Source organism: Prionailurus bengalensis, chromosome B4 (assembly GCF_016509475.1).
Source record: "Prionailurus bengalensis isolate Pbe53 chromosome B4, Fcat_Pben_1.1_paternal_pri, whole genome shotgun sequence".
In the NCBI taxonomy this organism is placed as follows: domain Eukaryota; kingdom Metazoa; phylum Chordata; class Mammalia; order Carnivora; family Felidae; genus Prionailurus; species Prionailurus bengalensis.
The window spans coordinates 132,836,168-132,853,070 of NC_057358.1; the positions used below are offsets into that span (position 1 = coordinate 132,836,168).

General features: G+C 55.7%; 1 protein-coding gene across 5 annotated transcripts in view; it reads left to right on the forward strand.

Annotated features, from left to right (window-relative positions):
* Positions 1-16,903, forward strand: part of TAB1 (TGF-beta activated kinase 1 (MAP3K7) binding protein 1) — a 54,963-nt gene that overhangs the window by 10,454 nt on the left and 27,606 nt on the right. For 3 of the 5 annotated variants that reach the window (XR_006294518.1, XM_043562641.1, XM_043562642.1), the window contains exons 2-8: positions 4,270-4,406; positions 4,755-4,908; positions 10,895-10,981; positions 11,521-11,659; positions 12,365-12,578; positions 13,140-13,283; positions 15,415-15,559. Coding sequence is in view for 4 of the 5 variants with exons in the window: in XM_043562641.1 (XP_043418576.1) it covers positions 4,270-4,406; positions 4,755-4,908; positions 10,895-10,981; positions 11,521-11,659; positions 12,365-12,578; positions 13,140-13,283; positions 15,415-15,559 (1,020 nt within the window). In the remaining variant the exon portion in view is untranslated. The remainder of the gene's footprint in view (positions 1-4,269; positions 4,407-4,754; positions 4,909-10,894; positions 10,982-11,520; positions 11,660-12,364; positions 12,579-13,139; positions 13,284-15,414; positions 15,560-16,903) is intronic. The other 2 variants (XM_043562643.1, XM_043562644.1) reach the window with 1 other exon arrangement.

A 16,903-nucleotide genomic window follows, 5' to 3' on the forward strand; every position in this document is an offset into this window, starting at 1 on the left:
CTTGATCTCACGAACCGTGAGATCATGACCTTAGCCGAAATCAAGAGTCAGATGCCCAACTGACTGAGCCACCCAGGGGCCCCTGGAGAGGCCTCTTCTGACCACTTCATCTAAAAGCCCTCACCATCACTCTCTGTCCCCTTACCCTAATTATTTTTTCTGTGGCTCGTATCTCTATCTGAAATATTTTGTAATATGTATTGTATTGTAATATTGTATTGTAATACAATATTTATTATATTAACATGTTGGAAGTTTCTCTTTCCCTAGAAAGGAGGATTCAGACAAGGACCCTCAGTTATGTCCTGCACTGTGGCCCCAGTGCCTAGAATGATGTCAGCCTTGTATAAATGCCCCGTAGATGTTTATTGAATACATGGTGGTATTAATTGAATACACTATAATTGCATAATGTCATATGTGGAGTCCAAAGACCTAATTAATTTCACATTTATATTAAGAGAGACATTTGTATCACTCTCAAATGAGACAGGTCGAGATTGCAGCTAGAAACAATTTGCGTTACTGTGACAATTTTTCTTCCCGTATGTCACTTGACCTAAAAGTGCTGAGTGCCTGGTGTCGTCAGGAGCTGAACAGAATTTCAGCTCTTGCTGTTTCTTTTCTATGGCTAGGTTTTGGTCACATTTTTTGTTTTCAAGTGGCTTTTCAGCCCTTGTGGTGAAATTGTGTAGATGTCCTATAAAGAAGACGTAAGTAAATTTAAAGACATACCATGTTGGTGGATTGCAAAATTCAGCACGGTGAGGATGTCAGATGTCCTAAATTGATCTATAAACAATTCCAGTCAAAATCCCAGCAAGTCTTCCGTGTAGATATAGACAGGCCAATTCTAAAATTTACGTGGGAGGCAAAGGAGCTAGGATCGCTGAAACAGTTTTGAAAAAGAATAAAATTAGAGGCAACCCACTACCCGATTTTATAATATAGATTATAAAGAAGTTGTAGATTTTATAATATAGACTTATATACAGATTTAAACTGTAGATTTATAAAGGTATGGTAATCCAGAGCATGGAATCGGTGGAGGGATAGACACCTGGATCCATGGAACAGACTAGAGTCCAGAGACAGACCCACACAAGTATGGCCAGTTAATTTTTGAAAGAAGTGCAGAGGTGATTTAATGGAGACAGGGCAGTCTTTGCAAGAAACAATGTTACAACAATTGGCTATCTGTATGTGCAAAACAAAACCCAAAACAACTTAGACTGAAACTTCCTGGTTTATGCAGAGATTAACCCCAAATGGATCACAAGTCTAAATGTAAAACCGTGAAACTATCTGAAGAAAAACCTAGAAGGTCTCTGGGGCTGGGCAGAATTCTTAAGACACCAGAAGTGTGCGCCATGAGAGAGAAAGCTGATAAAATGGACTTCATAAAAACTAAAAACTCTTGCTTCGCAAAAGGTACCAGGAAGTGAACGAAATGACAAACTACAGACTGGGAAGACATACTTGCAAATCACATGTCCAACAAAGGACTTGGTCCAAAAAGCACAAAGGGCTCTCAGAACTCGACAAATAACCCAATTAAAAAATTGGCATAATGGGCACCTGGGTGGCTCATTCGGTTCAGCATCTCCCTTGATTTTGGCTCAAGTCATGATCTCATGGTGGACTGAGCCCCACGGCAGGCCCCGCGCTGGGCACGGAGCCTGCTCGAGATTCTCTCTCCCTCTCTCTCTGCCCCTCCCCCACTAGCACTTGCTCTCTCCAAAAAACAAACAAAAAAAGACTTACAACAGACTCTTCTCCAGAGTTGTGCCGATGGCAAATAAGCACATGAAAAAATGCTCAACACCGTCATTAGCCATTAGGGAAATGCAAATCGAAGGCGCGATGGCATCGGCTGCACACTTCTCAGAATGTCTGCATTTAATAGGACCACGGCGGGGCGAGGGTGTGGAGCACCTGGAACTCTCCTCGCCCGCTACTGGTGGGAATGCAGATGGTACACCGCTTTGGGGAACAGATTGGCAGCTTCTTACAAAATTAAGCCGCACTCTCATCCCTACTCGAGACGTGAAATGTTATGTTCACACCAAAACCTGCCCGTGAACGTTTATGCCAGCTCTCTTCATAATTGCCGAAAACTGGAAATAGCCCAGATGCCCTTCAGTGGATGCGTGGACAGGCTTCTGCATCCATCTGACGGGAGGCTCTCTGCGATGAAGGGACAGACTTGCCGCCCGCAGTGACTTGGTGGCGGGGGGGGGGGTGGGGGGTGAGATGGGGGTTGGTCTCCAAGGCATCATGCGGAGTGAGGGGAACCGGTCTTAAAAGGTTATGCCTTACAAGACCTGGAGTGTGGTGGTGGTGGGCATCGGGGGCTGTGGAAGTGAGGGGAGTTTGTGTTTAGTGGGGACAGGGTTTCAGACTTACAAAAGGAGGGAAAGAGCTATGGGGACGGATGGCAGGGCTGGCCGCCCAACGCCGAGTGTGTTTAGTACCACCGGACTGTACATTCAAAAACGGCTAAGATGGTGAATTTTATCATGTGTGTTTCACCACAATAAAAAGAAAAAAAGCCGCGTACTGCCTAATTTCACTTAGGAGATTCTTGAAAAGACAGCGAACGTAGTGACCGAGCACAAGTCTGCTTGTTGGGCGTTAGGGGAGGGGTGGCTACGAAGGGGCAACTCACGGGTGCGTTTTGGGGTGATGGGGCTCTTCCCAGATCTTGTGGCGGCACTCACCCAAAACACGTGTGAAAACTCATAGACCGGCATGCCAAAAAAAAAAGTCCATTTTACTATATGTTAATTTAAAAATAAAAATAAACTCCTGCACCCTGCAGAAGCTGCTCCAAGGGTGCAAGACAGAACGAACCCGCTAGAATCAATGCAGCATCAAAGCAATTTTAAAAAGCCATAAAGGCACTCACTGTCAGTATGTAAATAAACAGAAGATAAAATTTGCCACAAAAGCTAACCACAGGCCATTTGCATATCTGATTGCAAGAGCCTGCTGAAGTGGTTTTCACATCCTTTTTTGAAGACTTACTACGACCTTACAAGAAATTGTGCACAGGGTACGTGCCTGTTGAATATTTCAGTACAGCGTTCCGTTCGATCCAAGTGGTACCCTCTTTGCAGTTGACCTTCGACGCTCCCCGTCATTTCCAGGCCGGGTGGTCCTGGGAAGGCTCTTGGGAACCAGGCACAGCTCTCAGATAGGGGCCTGGTATGGGGAGGCTTTCAGTGAGAAGAATGGCTCATACCTGGGCCTTGTGTCAGAGCCGTTTCTGGGACTTCGGGGTGCGCTCCTAGGAGATTTCGGAAATTCAGAATCTGTGTTTGGGCTGGGCCTGGACGGCTCTGCATAAGTGCTCACGCGTGTGTGTGAGGTTTAAAGCTGGACTGCCTGTTTTGAGATCCAAGGGGTAGAAAGGCAGTCAGATGCAGGCAGGCAGGAGTAGGGGAGCCAGGTGTAGGAGGAGTGCATGAGAAGGGCTGTCAGCCGAGCCAGAGCAGTGGCAGCGGGAGGGGGCCTTCCTGAAGGAAGACTTCCTGGAGGTGGTGACTCCTGAGCCAGAGTTCTGAAGGACATGGAGAATTGCTAGACAAGGATAAGGAGTATATTCTCGCAGAGGGAAAAGAGTGAGGTGCTGCAGGCACTTGTACTGGGAGAGAGGGATGTGGCACGGAGCAGATGTGAGAGGGTGCCAGAGCAGAGCAGGGACCGAGGGCAGAGATGCCAAGGGCATGGCGTATGACTGAAGCTGGCTCGTAAAGGCAGTTTCTCAAGCGCCGACGGGCCTCCCGAATCGGCCACCTGGGAGGAGCTGCCTGCGACGCAGGCACCCTGGGCCCCACCAGGACCAGACATTCTGGGGGTTGGGCCTGGAAATCTCCGGTTTTAACTGGTGCCCAAGGGGTTGGAGTCAGAGCCACGGCAGGGAGCGGTGGGGAGCCACCAAAGAGCTTTCTACCAAGAGACTGCTTCTTTTGTGTGTCTCACTCATGTTTCGTAACACAGCTCGTGCTTAGAAACCACTGCTGAGCCTAGAATTTGGGAACTCTAGTTTTTTCCAGGTTTCCTGGGGAACGGCATTGTGGACTACCCATAAAAACATGCAAACCCTTCTGCAGGTGTTTGTTCATCCAAGCACTGTTTTCCGGAAGGAAGCAGAACCGTCTGTGGGGCTCTGGGGCTGCTATGTTTCTGTTGGGGAAGAGAAAGAAGGTGAGGTGGGGTCCGTCCTCATGAAGGAGGTGACACTTTCTGGTTTCCTGGTGTCCTCAGGAGCAGCAGCCAAGCTGGACAGACGACCTGCCGCTCTGCCACCTCTCTGGGGTTGGTTCAGCCTCCAACCGCAGCTACTCTGCTGATGGCAAGGGCACCGAGAGCCACCCACCGGAGGACAGCTGGCTCAAGTTCAGGTGAGCGCTGCCGGCAGTGCCCTCCTGAGCCTCGGAGGCAAGTTTGCACCCGTCCCGAGTGGGGCTTGCCACTGAGCTGTGACCCACGGGGGGGGCATCTCCTGCTGTCCCTTGCACTTCTGGACCTCAGGCCGACCGAGGGCCTGCTACAGTGGTGTCAGGGAGTGTCCTGGAAGGCCATGCCGGGGTGGAATGATGGTCAGAGTGGGGGAACCCCGGTGGGCATCCGAAGCCACCGCTGCTGTATCTCTGGTCTCCCCCAGTCCTTTCCCTCCTCCCCTCCACTTGGGAACCGGCGTCCCTCTTCTGCGAGCCCCCCGTCTCGAGCCGCTCCCCCTTCTCTGTCAGGAGTGAGAACAACTGCTTCCTGTACGGGGTCTTCAACGGCTACGATGGCAACCGGGTGACCAGCTTCGTGGCCCAGCGGCTGTCTGCAGAGCTCCTTCTGGGCCAGCTCAGCGCGGAGCACACCGAGGCGGACGTGCGGCGTGTGCTGCTGCAGGTAGCGGGGGTCAGGCTGGCCGACCGTGACCCCGGCCGGCCGGCTCCCCCGGGAGCTCAGCCCTGCGACCGCAAAGTGCGGGGTCAGCCGGGGTTGGTCTGAAGACGCTGCCAGCACCTCCTCTCCCGCAGAGCAGCGGTGGGAGCCTCTCCCGGCGGCCGGGTGTGAGGAGAGCGGTGGCCACGGGGCTTAGCATTTCAAGTGGCAGGTGCCCCTGGCAGCGAGGAAGTCCACGTAGGAGCCGTCTACTGCCCTGGAACTTAAGGAGCGAGGATTCTCAAAGTCCACCGTGGCATCCAGTAATGCCAGAGGCCTGTGGCCGAAATGAAAGTTCACCGGATGCCCTGTTGGGCAGTGAAATGAGATCCTTGCTCTGAGGATCCGAGTGCGTGGTGTTGGGAGGCCTGAATGGGAGCGGGGTGTACTCAGAAAAGCAAGGCAGGGAGGCTCCTACCCGCAGAGGTGTTCGGGGTGGGTGTAGCAAGCAGTAAACCAGTGCGAGTATCACACAAGTCGTAGTGAAGTGGGTGGTGGGGACGGAGGGAGGGAGCCGCCCAGTCAAATCAACCTGGCGGCAGCCAAGAGGCTCGTCCCCTCCCGGGACCAAAGAACGGCAGTTTCCAGCGTTTGGTTTGGGGACGTCATCTGCGATTCAAAGCGGTGCATTTTGTGAGAGGCGCCCCCAGAGCAGGACAGCCCTGCGCCCAGTGCACCCAGGCCATTGTGGCGGTAGCTACCCCGTGATCCAAAGAGACAGAGGACCTTTGGGGAGCATTAGGCCGAGGAATAAAGAGTGAAGAAGCGGTAACTAAGAAAGGCTGGCGCGGTGGAGCTGAGGACTGATTGCGGGGGCTGAGGGGTGGGTGGAGCCGGTCGAGAGCCCCAAGTGTATGGTGACTGGGATTCGGGCGAGGGAAAACACGTCGAGGTAGCATTCGTGTTGAAGTGCGAAAGGCTTTGATTGCCCCGTTACCCTCCACACGGAGCACCCCAGACGGGATGTGAAAATCATCCCCCTGCCGTCGGCCTGACCGGACCGCGAGCCTGTCAGCAGCTGCCCGGGAGTCAGCAGAGACGCGGACAAGAGGCCGGCCACGGGCAGCAGTGCTCTACACAGCCAACTGTGCTGCCGCGAGCCCAGCGAGCTGAGCTGGCCCCGCCCTGCCACGGACGGTGGCGGCGCTGCCGTGCACGGAGCAGCCGGACTCCCCTCTCGCACGCCAGCTCTTAGCGGCGGCTGGCTCGGCCTGCTAGAGGCCCAGGCGGGGCTGGGGGCGCCTCCGTCACCACTTCCTCACGGCCCGTGGGCAGGGGGCCGAGGACCTCGGAAGCCATGTCCTCCTGCCCTCCGGAAAGACCCGCCTCCGCAGAGTCAGCCCCTTCCTGGGGGTGCCCTGTCCGCTTTCGGGAACGGGCCTCTGTGGCTGCGCAGAGCCACGTGGGGAGCCGTCCCTTGCCCGCGATCTGATTAGAAGCGTGAGGATGGCAGCTCCGGTCGGCGAGGGCCCCTGTTTCTAGCAAAGCCCGTTAAGGAGCCAGACTGCGATGTTCTGGGGGTGAAGCGCGTGGCTGTGGAGTGCAGCCTTCCGGTCTGGAAGCCCGTGGGGCAGCCAGGGGGAGCCGCGGTTAGGCCGTAGTCCTGGGACGCGTGGTCCGTGGCGGCCAGCGCTTCCACCTGGAGGAAGGAGCTGGAGGGCCTGATGAGTTGACCTCTGTGCCAGCTACAGAGCTTGCTGTTGGGCTCCTCCCCGCCGAAGCGTGGGGGCTCCGTGTGTGGCTGCGGAGAGGGTAGTGGCAAGCGAGGTATGCGTCCGCAGTGCGAAGGCCGTGGCGGGCTTGCCGCAGCATGGCGGGGGCTGAAGCGTTGACAGTTCGTGTTTAACCTCAGGTGGAGTTTCCCAGCCTTCAGAGGACCAATTGAGGCCCAGAAATTTAACACTTGTGAGCGGCCCTTGAATCTTATGTGGGGCGATAGCCCAACCTCTGTGCTGCAGGTGGGTCACATCCAATGGAGGTCGAACGCTTTCCGTAGCCTGCCTGATACGCCTTGTAATTTAAAGGGTGCCCCTCACTGATGTTTAGAGGGGTTCCCAGAAGGCGTCGACAAGAGCGGTAAAATTTCTCTTTTATGTGTCCCAGTGGGTAATCAGAGAAGTATACGGGTAATTGTCCCCTGGAGGAGGGACAGGCTCCAGGAGACTGCTGGGTTCCTGGGCAGGGGCCTTGTAGCCGCCCCTCTCAGAAGTCAGGGTACGGGACCCAGATCCTGCTGCCGGGGCTGGGCCATGCCAAGAGGTGACGGCGTCTGCGGCACCTGAGCAGAGGCCTCTAACTTGGGTCCTGGCTGTCCCGAGAGGAAGTCGTCAGGGTCCCTGATCTCCAGAGCTGCCAATATGGAGAGGCACGTGGGTCATCTTGTACGGGAGGGAGCCGCGTTGCAGGCCGCCCCTCAGTGGGGACCTAAAAGGGGCCCGGAAGTCCCTGTATCCCCTGGGGCCCGTCCGTTGGGTTCCTGGCTGTAGGAGGAGTGGGGCCTGTTCACCTTTACCGGCAAACGAGATTTGGGCTTCAGAAAAATTCTTTTTCGTGTCTAGCTACGGCATTGGTACCACCTAATGCCTGCGGTGCTACTGTATCTGACGTTTCTATAAGTTGTAACAGCATGGCCTTTTGGGGGGGGGGGGCTTACCCTTTAAGTAAAACTCTTGAGATTCTGGCCCCCGGGGTGCCTCCTCTGGGTTGGACACGGTCAGGGAGTGTGGAAACATACCACTTAGCAAAATGACGGACCCGCTGACCCATCCCGGTTTCTGGCTGAGAGGAGGTGTCTCATCCAGGGTTGTCCGCTTACGGTGAGCCTGAACTCTGATGTCAACGGAGGGATGGGCCCAGTGCCAAAATCTGAGCCAGGACACGGGACCTTCTTTCTCCTTATCTCCAAGGGCTCTGCAAGCTTGCGGGGATCTCTTCCTCAGAGCCCACCCCCTTTTTTATTTCGTCTGTCTCCTGCCCTTGTGGCCTGACACATTTGGCCCCCTTGCTGTGGTGACAAGTCCAGGGGTCCTCCAGGGTGTCCCTGATAAAATGGGTCCTCAATACCCTGGGTTTTTTTTATCTTGTTTTTGTGTTTTTAACGAAGTATGAATTGTAGAGTCTTGGGCCACCCAGCCAACTGGCGCATCTCAGCCGCCGCAAACAGCAGGTGGGAGCTGTTCCAAAGTCCCAGAAGAGCCAATCGGCACCCTTCTCCGCCCCACTTTGGGCACATTTTTCTAGAAAACCTTGCACTGCTAGCGTGGTATAGTCCCCTGTCTCCATTTCTGGTTCACACTGGTCGTCGTTGGACATCTCAGTTCGACGGACGGTAGCAGGGAGCGCCTGGGATGGGGGCTGCTGCGTCCTGCCCTAGGGTGCCCCAGTACATCTCCCGGGAGTTAGGTCCACCTCAACCAGCGCAGCGCTCACCAGTGCCTTTGGGAGAGGCCCCCGGCCCCGGAATGTAGCAAGAGCAGTTGGGTGCAATATGCCACTGTGCCCAGTAAGGCCCAAGCCACGTGAGCGGGGTTCTTACAAGAGTCTAGTCGATTTTCAACCTCCTTTAGGGACTTGGGAGGAGCTGGTACCGTGTGCTCGGAGGTCCTGCTTTTAGCGAGGGTGCGTTTTGCTCTACCACGCCAGGGGTGGGACTGCCAGTATCCCGTGGGGTTAGGGGACGATCTGCGACAGCGGCAGGGAAGGCAGCAACACCGGAGGCGCTGGCCCGGGGTGCCGGGATGCCCCTGGTGGAGTTGCCTCTGTCACAGGTTGGGGCCGGCTGCCCAAGCTTAACACCCAGCCCCAACCACCAGCACAGTGGCCCCAGCCGCCAGCCTCCCTTTCCAGCACTAACCTAGGGGAACTCTCTTTGGCTTCCTGGGCCATACGGCCTGCGCCCCTGCTGGGAAAGAGGCAGAGTCCTTCTGTCTTAGTTAGGTCACTGTGGCTCAGCTTTTGCGTGCGATCGTAACCAGTCACCTCCAGACCAGACACCCAGTGGGGTCTCCTTTAGAGACTAATGGGAAACACAGCCACCTCAGATTGGGGCCTGCCGGTCGGCTGCTGCAGGGGAGTCCGATCTTTTACAGTGTAACAACTTAGGGTGGGGATTTGTGGCAACACCCAGAGGCAGTGCCAAGCAATGCCACGGACTGCCAGCAAGCAGTGCTTCCTTCCCAGAGAGCCCTGTCCGTCCGGGAGAGGAAGTTTGTGAGCCATTCACAGCCCCGAGGCATCGTACAGGGTACAGACTGCAGGGCACCTGGGAGGCTCAGTTGGGTGAGTGGCCGGCTCTTGATTTCAGCTCAGGCCACGATCCCAGGGTTGTGGGATGGAGCCCAGCGTTGGGCTCTGTGCTGAGCATGGAGCCTGCTTAAGATTCATTCTCTCTCTCTCAAATTAAATTAAAAAAAAAAAAAAATGGAGATCCTCTCCTTGTCACCAATGGTATTGAGAAGCCAGAGCTGGGATATTGAATTAAGATTACGTAGATTATAACCTGATGACACGGGGTCAGCAGGTAGCTCCCTCAGCATCCAAGCACATGTCCCCTCTGGGGATGTGAGACCCGTGGGGGCTGTTTTGATTGAAGGCACAGTCTCAGTACCGCCCCAGAAAGGAGGTAGTGTCACAGATTTATTATTACTTACAGATCCCGAAGCAAGGGGGCGCCCCTGGCCTGGGGAGGAGGACAGTCCTCCCTCCTGAGTCCAGAGCCAGCGGGAGATAAAGAGCAGGGTAGCAAGCACCTATTACTTTTAGGTTGGTCGCGGTGGAGCTCACTACTTTTTGTAGCCTTAATTCTAAGTGGTTATTTTAAAAGGTGCTGCCAGGAGCAGCGACGCGGGAACTTACGGCGGGAATCCTAAGCTCAGACCCTTATCTTGGTGTCCAGACTCTGGTTACGAGCAGGGTTATCACACTGTCAGACGCCGAGGCAGCAACTCAGAAAGACAAAGTTGTTTTATGAGAACAGGGGCTCCCCACCTTCCCAGAGCGCAGGACCGGGCAGCCAGCCAGCTGCGGTCCTTCCCCTTGACCTGCAGGGTGGGCTGTGGAGGAGATGCTCCTGGGGGAGGGGCGTTAGGGATGCAGCCTGAGACCCACGGGTGCAGTGGGCGGGGGCTGAGCTCGGGCGGAAACAGGGTAACCGAGGGCGATCCCGTTCCTCCAGGTGAGGCTCGGGTGCTCAGTCTCCGGTGGCTGCCGGCACCGCTGGGCCCTGCTCCTCGCGGTTGCTCATTGGCCGGTTCTGGTTTCTGTGGGCCGTTCTGGAGCTCTTGTTCCTGGCACCTCTTGTTGGAAGCTCGTCCAGAGGCACTTACTTTAAGATGAGAAGGATGGATTCCTGTTCCTTGAAAACCGTTCTCGGCCGTTTTCCAGCATCAGCACCTGGGCCAGAGGCCTCCGTGGCCTCAGGGCCCCGCGCCAGTGACTCTGGCTGCACCCTCCCCCCCTCAAAGGCAGCCATGTGACCGGCGTCGAGGGACTGGCAGGACGTAGTAGCGATACTAGGTGGCACTGATCTAGACTTACTCTGAGCCGGGGTTTGGGGGCACAGGGTGGATTGTATCCGTCACCTTCAGAGTAGCGCTTGCCTCCCACATGGATGAGGAGGTGGAGACTGCCCAGCGGGCGGGTGGCGGACGTGGGCTTCACCCCCGGTGACCGGATTCCCAGCCTTGCTGGTAACTCCTGCGCCGCCTCCTGCCTCTCTGGTCTCCATGGTGCCACCTTAGCAGCGACCAGCCCCGTGGAGCTGATGTCTCTGCCGGAGGTTGCTCTCTAGGAGACGTAGCCTTGCAGAGCCCCCTGTGAAGCCCGCATCACGTGACCACCTGCAGTTAATACAGAGTTTGTCACTATTAATAGGACGCATTTCAGTATCTGGTGACGGTGGTATTTTGAACTGGCCTGTGCCCTGACACCCCTCCCTGTCCTCTGCCTCCAGGCCTTTGATGTGGTGGAGAGGAGCTTCCTGGAGTCCATCGATGACGCATTGGCTGAGAAGGCCAGCCTCCAGTCCCAGCTGCCAGAGGTAATCCCCCGGCCTGCTCCCCGGCGGCGGCGGGGGGGGGTGGGGGGCACGCCAAGGCTTGGCTTTGCTAGAGCAAGGACTTACCTTCCATGTCACTGTCAGGCCACTGACACGACTGTGCCAGAGCAGCAGGATTCAGGGGACTGGGTGACAGACTCGTTCCTGCCTGAGGGACTGGGGGACCGATGCGTTCGCAGGGGCCCTTGCAAGAGGCCTCCCTGGCCCATGCCGGCAGCTTCACTCCGGCCCAGCATGGGGCGGGTAGTGAAGAATATGAGGAAAGGCCCTTCCGGTTCAGTCCCCGACCTCACCCTGTGCGTAGCCTCATCACCCACCCGCTCACATCAGCCACCGGCACTTTCAGAACTGACAGCACAAGTCGGGTCATGTCTGGCTTTCCTGCAAGAAGCCGGCCTGGGGCTACAGTGCGGCCTCATCCTGTCCCGGACCTCAGATCCTTGCCTTCGAAGGGAGGGGGTGGCTGGTGAGATGGTCTCCGAGGACCCGGCCTGCTCTGACCCCCTGACGACGGCCTGTAGGGTGTCCCTCAGCACCAGCTGCTTCCTCAGTACCAGAAGATCCTCGAAAGACTCAAGGCACTGGAGAGGGAGATTTCGGGAGGAGCCATGGCTGTTGTGGCGGTCCTTCTCAACAACAGACTCTATGTCGCCAATGTCGGTGAGCCGCCTACCCGTCCCCGGGCGGGGAGTGCCGGGCAAGAGGTAGCCTCAAGGTCTGTGTGTTCTTTGGACTGTCCGCTTCCCAGACACGTCAGCCCTCCAGCCCGCGTCTCCTGAGACTGTTGGATATGCCTCCCTGTTTCTCCGCAGGAGCGTCCCAGTCCCAGCCCGGGGAGCTGGAGGTACCAGCTAGGAGGCAGGCGTCCCGGCTTTAGTCCCCACCCTGCCCCCACTGACTCTGGGCCAGTTGCGCCCCCTCTCTGGGTCGCCTCAGTGGCTTCCTCTTCAGGAAGAGGTTGCCTGGCTCTAGAACACCCACTCGGCATCCCACAAAGGGCGGCGAGATGGGCTGGGTGAGGGCCCACAGGGACACGTGGGTTTCATTGTGGACAGAATTAAAAAATGTAAAAAGATAAGCGTGTAGCGAACCCCCGTGTGCCCATACCCCGGCCACAGCGATCACCTCCTTGGGGCCAGTCTCATTTCCTCTGCAGCCCCTTGTCCCCACAAACCCCAGACATCGTGTCGTTTTCTCTTTGTAGATATTTCAGTATGTCTCCCTAGAGGAAAGGTCTCTTACTAAAATCCTAATCATCCTAGGATGACACTGGAAAAGTTTAACCTAATTCCTTAATATCATCAGCACGCCCTGACTGGTGACTCACCCCAGTGGTCTAAGCCTATTTTCTTTGCTCGTTTCAAGGATTTCCTTGTGTGAGATGCCTGACTTTTCTCTCTCTGCTCAACGTGTCCTGCCCCTCCCTGCACCCAGACTTTGCTCAGCCGCTCAAATTCTGCTGCAGGTACGAACCGTGCCCTTTTATGCAAATCCACGGTGGATGGGCTGCAGGTGACCCAGCTGAACGTGGACCACACCACGGAGAACGAGGACGAGCTCTTCCGCCTCTCTCAGCTGGGTGAGCGAGGGTAGGGCCGACCCCTCCGCGGCTCCCCCCGCGTCCTCTTCCGGTGTCCACGTAGAGAGAGGCGTGAAGGGCTTGCTTGGGCCGTGACCTTGGGGGTGGATCCCAGCTCTGCCCCTTACTAGCTGGTGATACATAGAATTTCCTAAGTTTTCTGTGCCTCAGTTTCCCCATCTGTGTAATGAGAATCATAGTAACACCTGTCTTGGGGCGTTGTGAGGGTCGAGAGTCCGTATGTGTAAAATGTTCGCAAGAGTAGTGAGCGTGCGGTAGGTACTGTGATCGGCGGAGACTAAAAGGCCAGAGAAGTCCCAGGATTGCAGCCACCTCGGCCTAGCTGCCCCTCCCCCCAACTTCCCAGGGAGCTCTGCAGCCCAGGCCGCTGAGTGAGGGGGCGTTCTGATGGGGCTGGGCTCTGGGGACCCCGGGGCGCTTCGGGGTAGCCGCTCTCCAGGGCGTCCTGGTGTGACTTCATTCTCTGTTCTCCGGGTCTTCGTTGCCTTGTTTTTGTGGCTGTGTCTGGATCCCCTTGTTTGAGTTTCTCATGACGGACAGGATCTGGGATCCTGTTGTCCTCCCTCTGGCAGGTTTGGATGCAGGAAAGATCAAGCAAGTGGGGGTCATCTGTGGGCAGGAGAGCACCAGGCGCATCGGGGATTACAAGGTCAAGTACGGCTACACTGACATCGACCTACTGAGGTAGGTGGCCCATCCAGCTGCCCCCTGTTTGTTTGTAAGGCCAGAGGGCCTGGGCAAAAGCAGACTTTAGGCTCTAGGGACAAAAGGTAGTTTGAGGTAATTCAGAGCCCAAGAAGACCTTTCTTCCTCCCAGAGATGTTGGCGTGTGGCCCTAAACCCAACGAACCAGGAGTTGGGGTTCTAGCATAGGGTAGCAAGCACCTATTACTTTCAAGGTGGTTGGGGTGGAGGTCACTGCTTTTGGAAGCCGTAATTCTAAGTGGTTATTTTAAAAGGTGCTGCCAGGAGCAGCAAAGCGGGAACTTACGGTGGGAATCCTAAGCTCAGGCCCTTATCTTGGTGTCCGGACTCTGGTTACAAGCAGGGTTATCACACTGGGTCATGTTGGGGAGCTGGGTCAAAGCCAAGCGTGGCGACCAGTGCCACAGGGCCTGACACAAGAGGCCAGCGTTGGCACGAGCTGCCTGGTGTGGATAGGGACGGACCAAAGACCTGCTGGTCAGTGCTGTCCGTGGCTGGGGCCGGGGCAGAGGTGTGAGACAGATTGCACACAGCCCTCGGAGGACACTGCCCTTGTGGGTGCCACCCAGTGCTCGTAGCAGCAGATGGGCCGCGATGATGATCGTGGGCCTTCATTGTACCGAGCCTGTGCCCAGCTCTTTACGTGCGTTCTTACTCAGTCCCTACTCAGGTCTTGTGAGCTTGTTGTCCCAAAGCTGTGTTCTTGTGAGGAAATGGTAGTCTGCCTGGTCACAGGGCTAGCAGGGGGCCGAGGCAGGACTCGAACCCAGGCCTCCTGAATCCAGAGCAACATCCTTAACATTGACTGGGAAAATAGGCTTGTGTGTGCGTGTGTGTGTTGCCATCGCAGTATTTGATGGGGGAGCCATGGGGGAATCATACCAAACACCCTGGCGTCAGAGCCAGGCTCGTCGTGGCCCAGAAAGCAGGAATTAAAACTCCTTACTCTCACCAGATTTAGGCAATTGAGTTTGGAAACTTTTGTCTCTGATTTGTGGGGTTCTGTTTGCTTAATTGGAAGGTACACATGTAGTTTAGAACAATTCAAATAGCGCCAAGGGTATACAATGAAAAGCAAGTTTTCCTCCTGCTGCAAGGCTGGACTCCTCCCCCAGAAGCTGCCGGTTTCTTGTGTATCGTGTCCACGTGCACATGTGCGTGTGTGTGTGTGCGTGTGCGTGCTCATGGATGGGGCAAGCATCCTTTTTAATGTTTATTTTTGAGAGAGAGCGAGCATGAGCAGGGCAGGAGCAGAGAGAGAGGGAGAGACAGAATCCGAAGCAGGCTCCAGGCTCTGAGCGGTCAGCACAGAGCCCGACGCGGGGCTCGAACTCACAGACCGCGAGATCATGACCTGAGCCGAAGTCGGACGCTCTACTGACTGAGCCACCCAGGCGCCCCGAAAGCATCCTTTTTTAAAGCACCCACAAGTGCTGGCATCTGCTTTCCAGAGCGCCGCACCTCACTTATTCCCTGACGGGTGCCGCTCCTCTGCCCCTGAGGGCAGGGTGTGGGCTGCGGAGTCCCAGAGTGTGGCTGCATCAGCGCTCACCTCACCGGCCCCTACTCATGGGTTCCCAGGACGTTTCCAGACTTTGCTCCTCTGAGTGCTGTTGCCGGGAACCCTTCTGCTTGGCTCCGTGCGCACATGCACGTGTTAGAGTTCTGTGACATTCGCTGACTCTGCCAGCGCCTCCGTTAAGGGTCCCAGTGTGGGGGGGACGCGTACGTGGCATCTGAGTCGGCTTGGATACTTGTTCTGGAAGAGCCCAGGAGGAGTGGGCTTCTGAAAGCGATCCACCCCCTCTCGCCGTCCTCACTGCCACTGCACAGGCTCTGTGGACAGGAGATGTCGACCAGGGTCGGGAGTGGGTGCCCGACCTTCGCTGTCCTGACCCAGCTGCCCCACTCGCTTTCCTGGCCCTCAGAGCTTTCCTTTAAGACACCCTCAGAAGACAGGTCTGTTTTCCTGGTTTTCTCTTTCCTGTTTCTTTTCCTCTTGTCAGACGTGCGTTTTAGTTTACATTCTGGGTAGATTCTGGCCCTTAGCAGAAAAATGTCCTCTGGGGGCCCTTCTGAGCATGGTTCTCCCCCAACTCTCTTCCTACAGTGCTGCCAAGTCCAAGCCTATCATTGCAGAACCCGAGATCCACGGCGCACAGCCCCTGGAGGGGGTGACCGGCTTCCTGGTGCTGATGTCGGAGGGGCTGTACAAGGCCCTGGAGGCAGCCCACGGGCCTGGGCAGGCCAACCAGGTGAGCCAGGCCCGGGCAGAGCCCTGCCAGCCAGCCCGCAGGGTGGCAAGCTCCCCCGGGGGCCCAGCCAGCCCTTCTGCTTGGCTCCAAAGTGCTTCAGGACCCAGAGCTCTAGCTCTCGAATGCCAGCCCTGGACAGCTTCTCTACATTCAAAGCCGGGGGGAGAAAAGGCTCAGAGCTCCAAGAACACCCATCCTACCCCAAACTGTGCTTGTTCTGGGCTTGAAGCAGGGTCAGTCCCCACGGCGCTGAGCACAGCAGGAAGGGAAGAGGGAGAGAAGGAAGTGAATGTCCATGGGCAAATTGTTCTGAAGTCTGTCTAGGAAGGGCCCTGGACGGAGGACGAGAGCCCAGAGGGGTGTGGTCTGTGCCTCAGCCTCCCTCGGTCCCTTCCCCTCCCTCCCCTTCCCTCCCCTCTGAGCTGTGCCCCCGGATGATAGTTTGCTTCTCATCTCCGAGATGGGGTGATAACACCTCGCTTTTGGGGATTGTGTTGAGGGCCAGGTGTGATAGGTTCCCCAGCCGGTGGGAGCTGCTTATTTTCGCTGCACTTGGAACACACGTGTCAGATAGTTGTCACTAAAGCATGGCTTTGAGACAGTCACTTCAGGATGGTTTTGTAGGGAGGCTGCCTTTACCTGACCTTGGATAGTAAATTCAGGCTGTGTTTCTCCTTCCATTTGTAATTCCTGTAGGAAGGTAACCTTTTGTACTTTGTCCTTTCTAATTAAAAATCACGCGGAAAACTTATGCCTGTCTCCTGATAACCCGTGTTCAAGATTTTTCACCTGTTTTATCTTATCGTCCCTGCCAGTAGCCTTGTAACACAGGAGGCAGGGGCTCACTGACACATTGAGGTAAGGAACTTGGGGCTCACAGAGTTCAGGGTCTTGCCTGAAGTGACAGCGACAGAGCCGAGCCCACCCCGGATGGGGCTCAGTCACTTCCTATGACGTGCCCCAGCCCCCCTACTTTACTTCTAAGAGACTCTGGCCAGCCATCCCGTAGAGGAGTTTGTGTTTGTGATCTTACTGTCAGTGTGATTTTTTAGTTTTGGTTTTTGCCATAGAATTATCTAGTGGCTTTTGTTGGGTTCTAGAAAAAACTGGATAGTGGATTTCTCTGAGGACAGGGCCCACCTTCACTCTGTATTCCCACTTTCTAGTATAAACGGCATATCGTAGCCTACAGTAAGTTCCAGGAAAGGAAGCTTAGTAATAACGACAATTCATTCGGCACTTTTTAGTGGTCTCCAGAATGTCCTCCCATCCATTGTGTTTTTTAATTCCCTTAATAACGTAGCGAGGTGGACATTAGCCCCCATTGTTTTGGTGTGGAGGCTA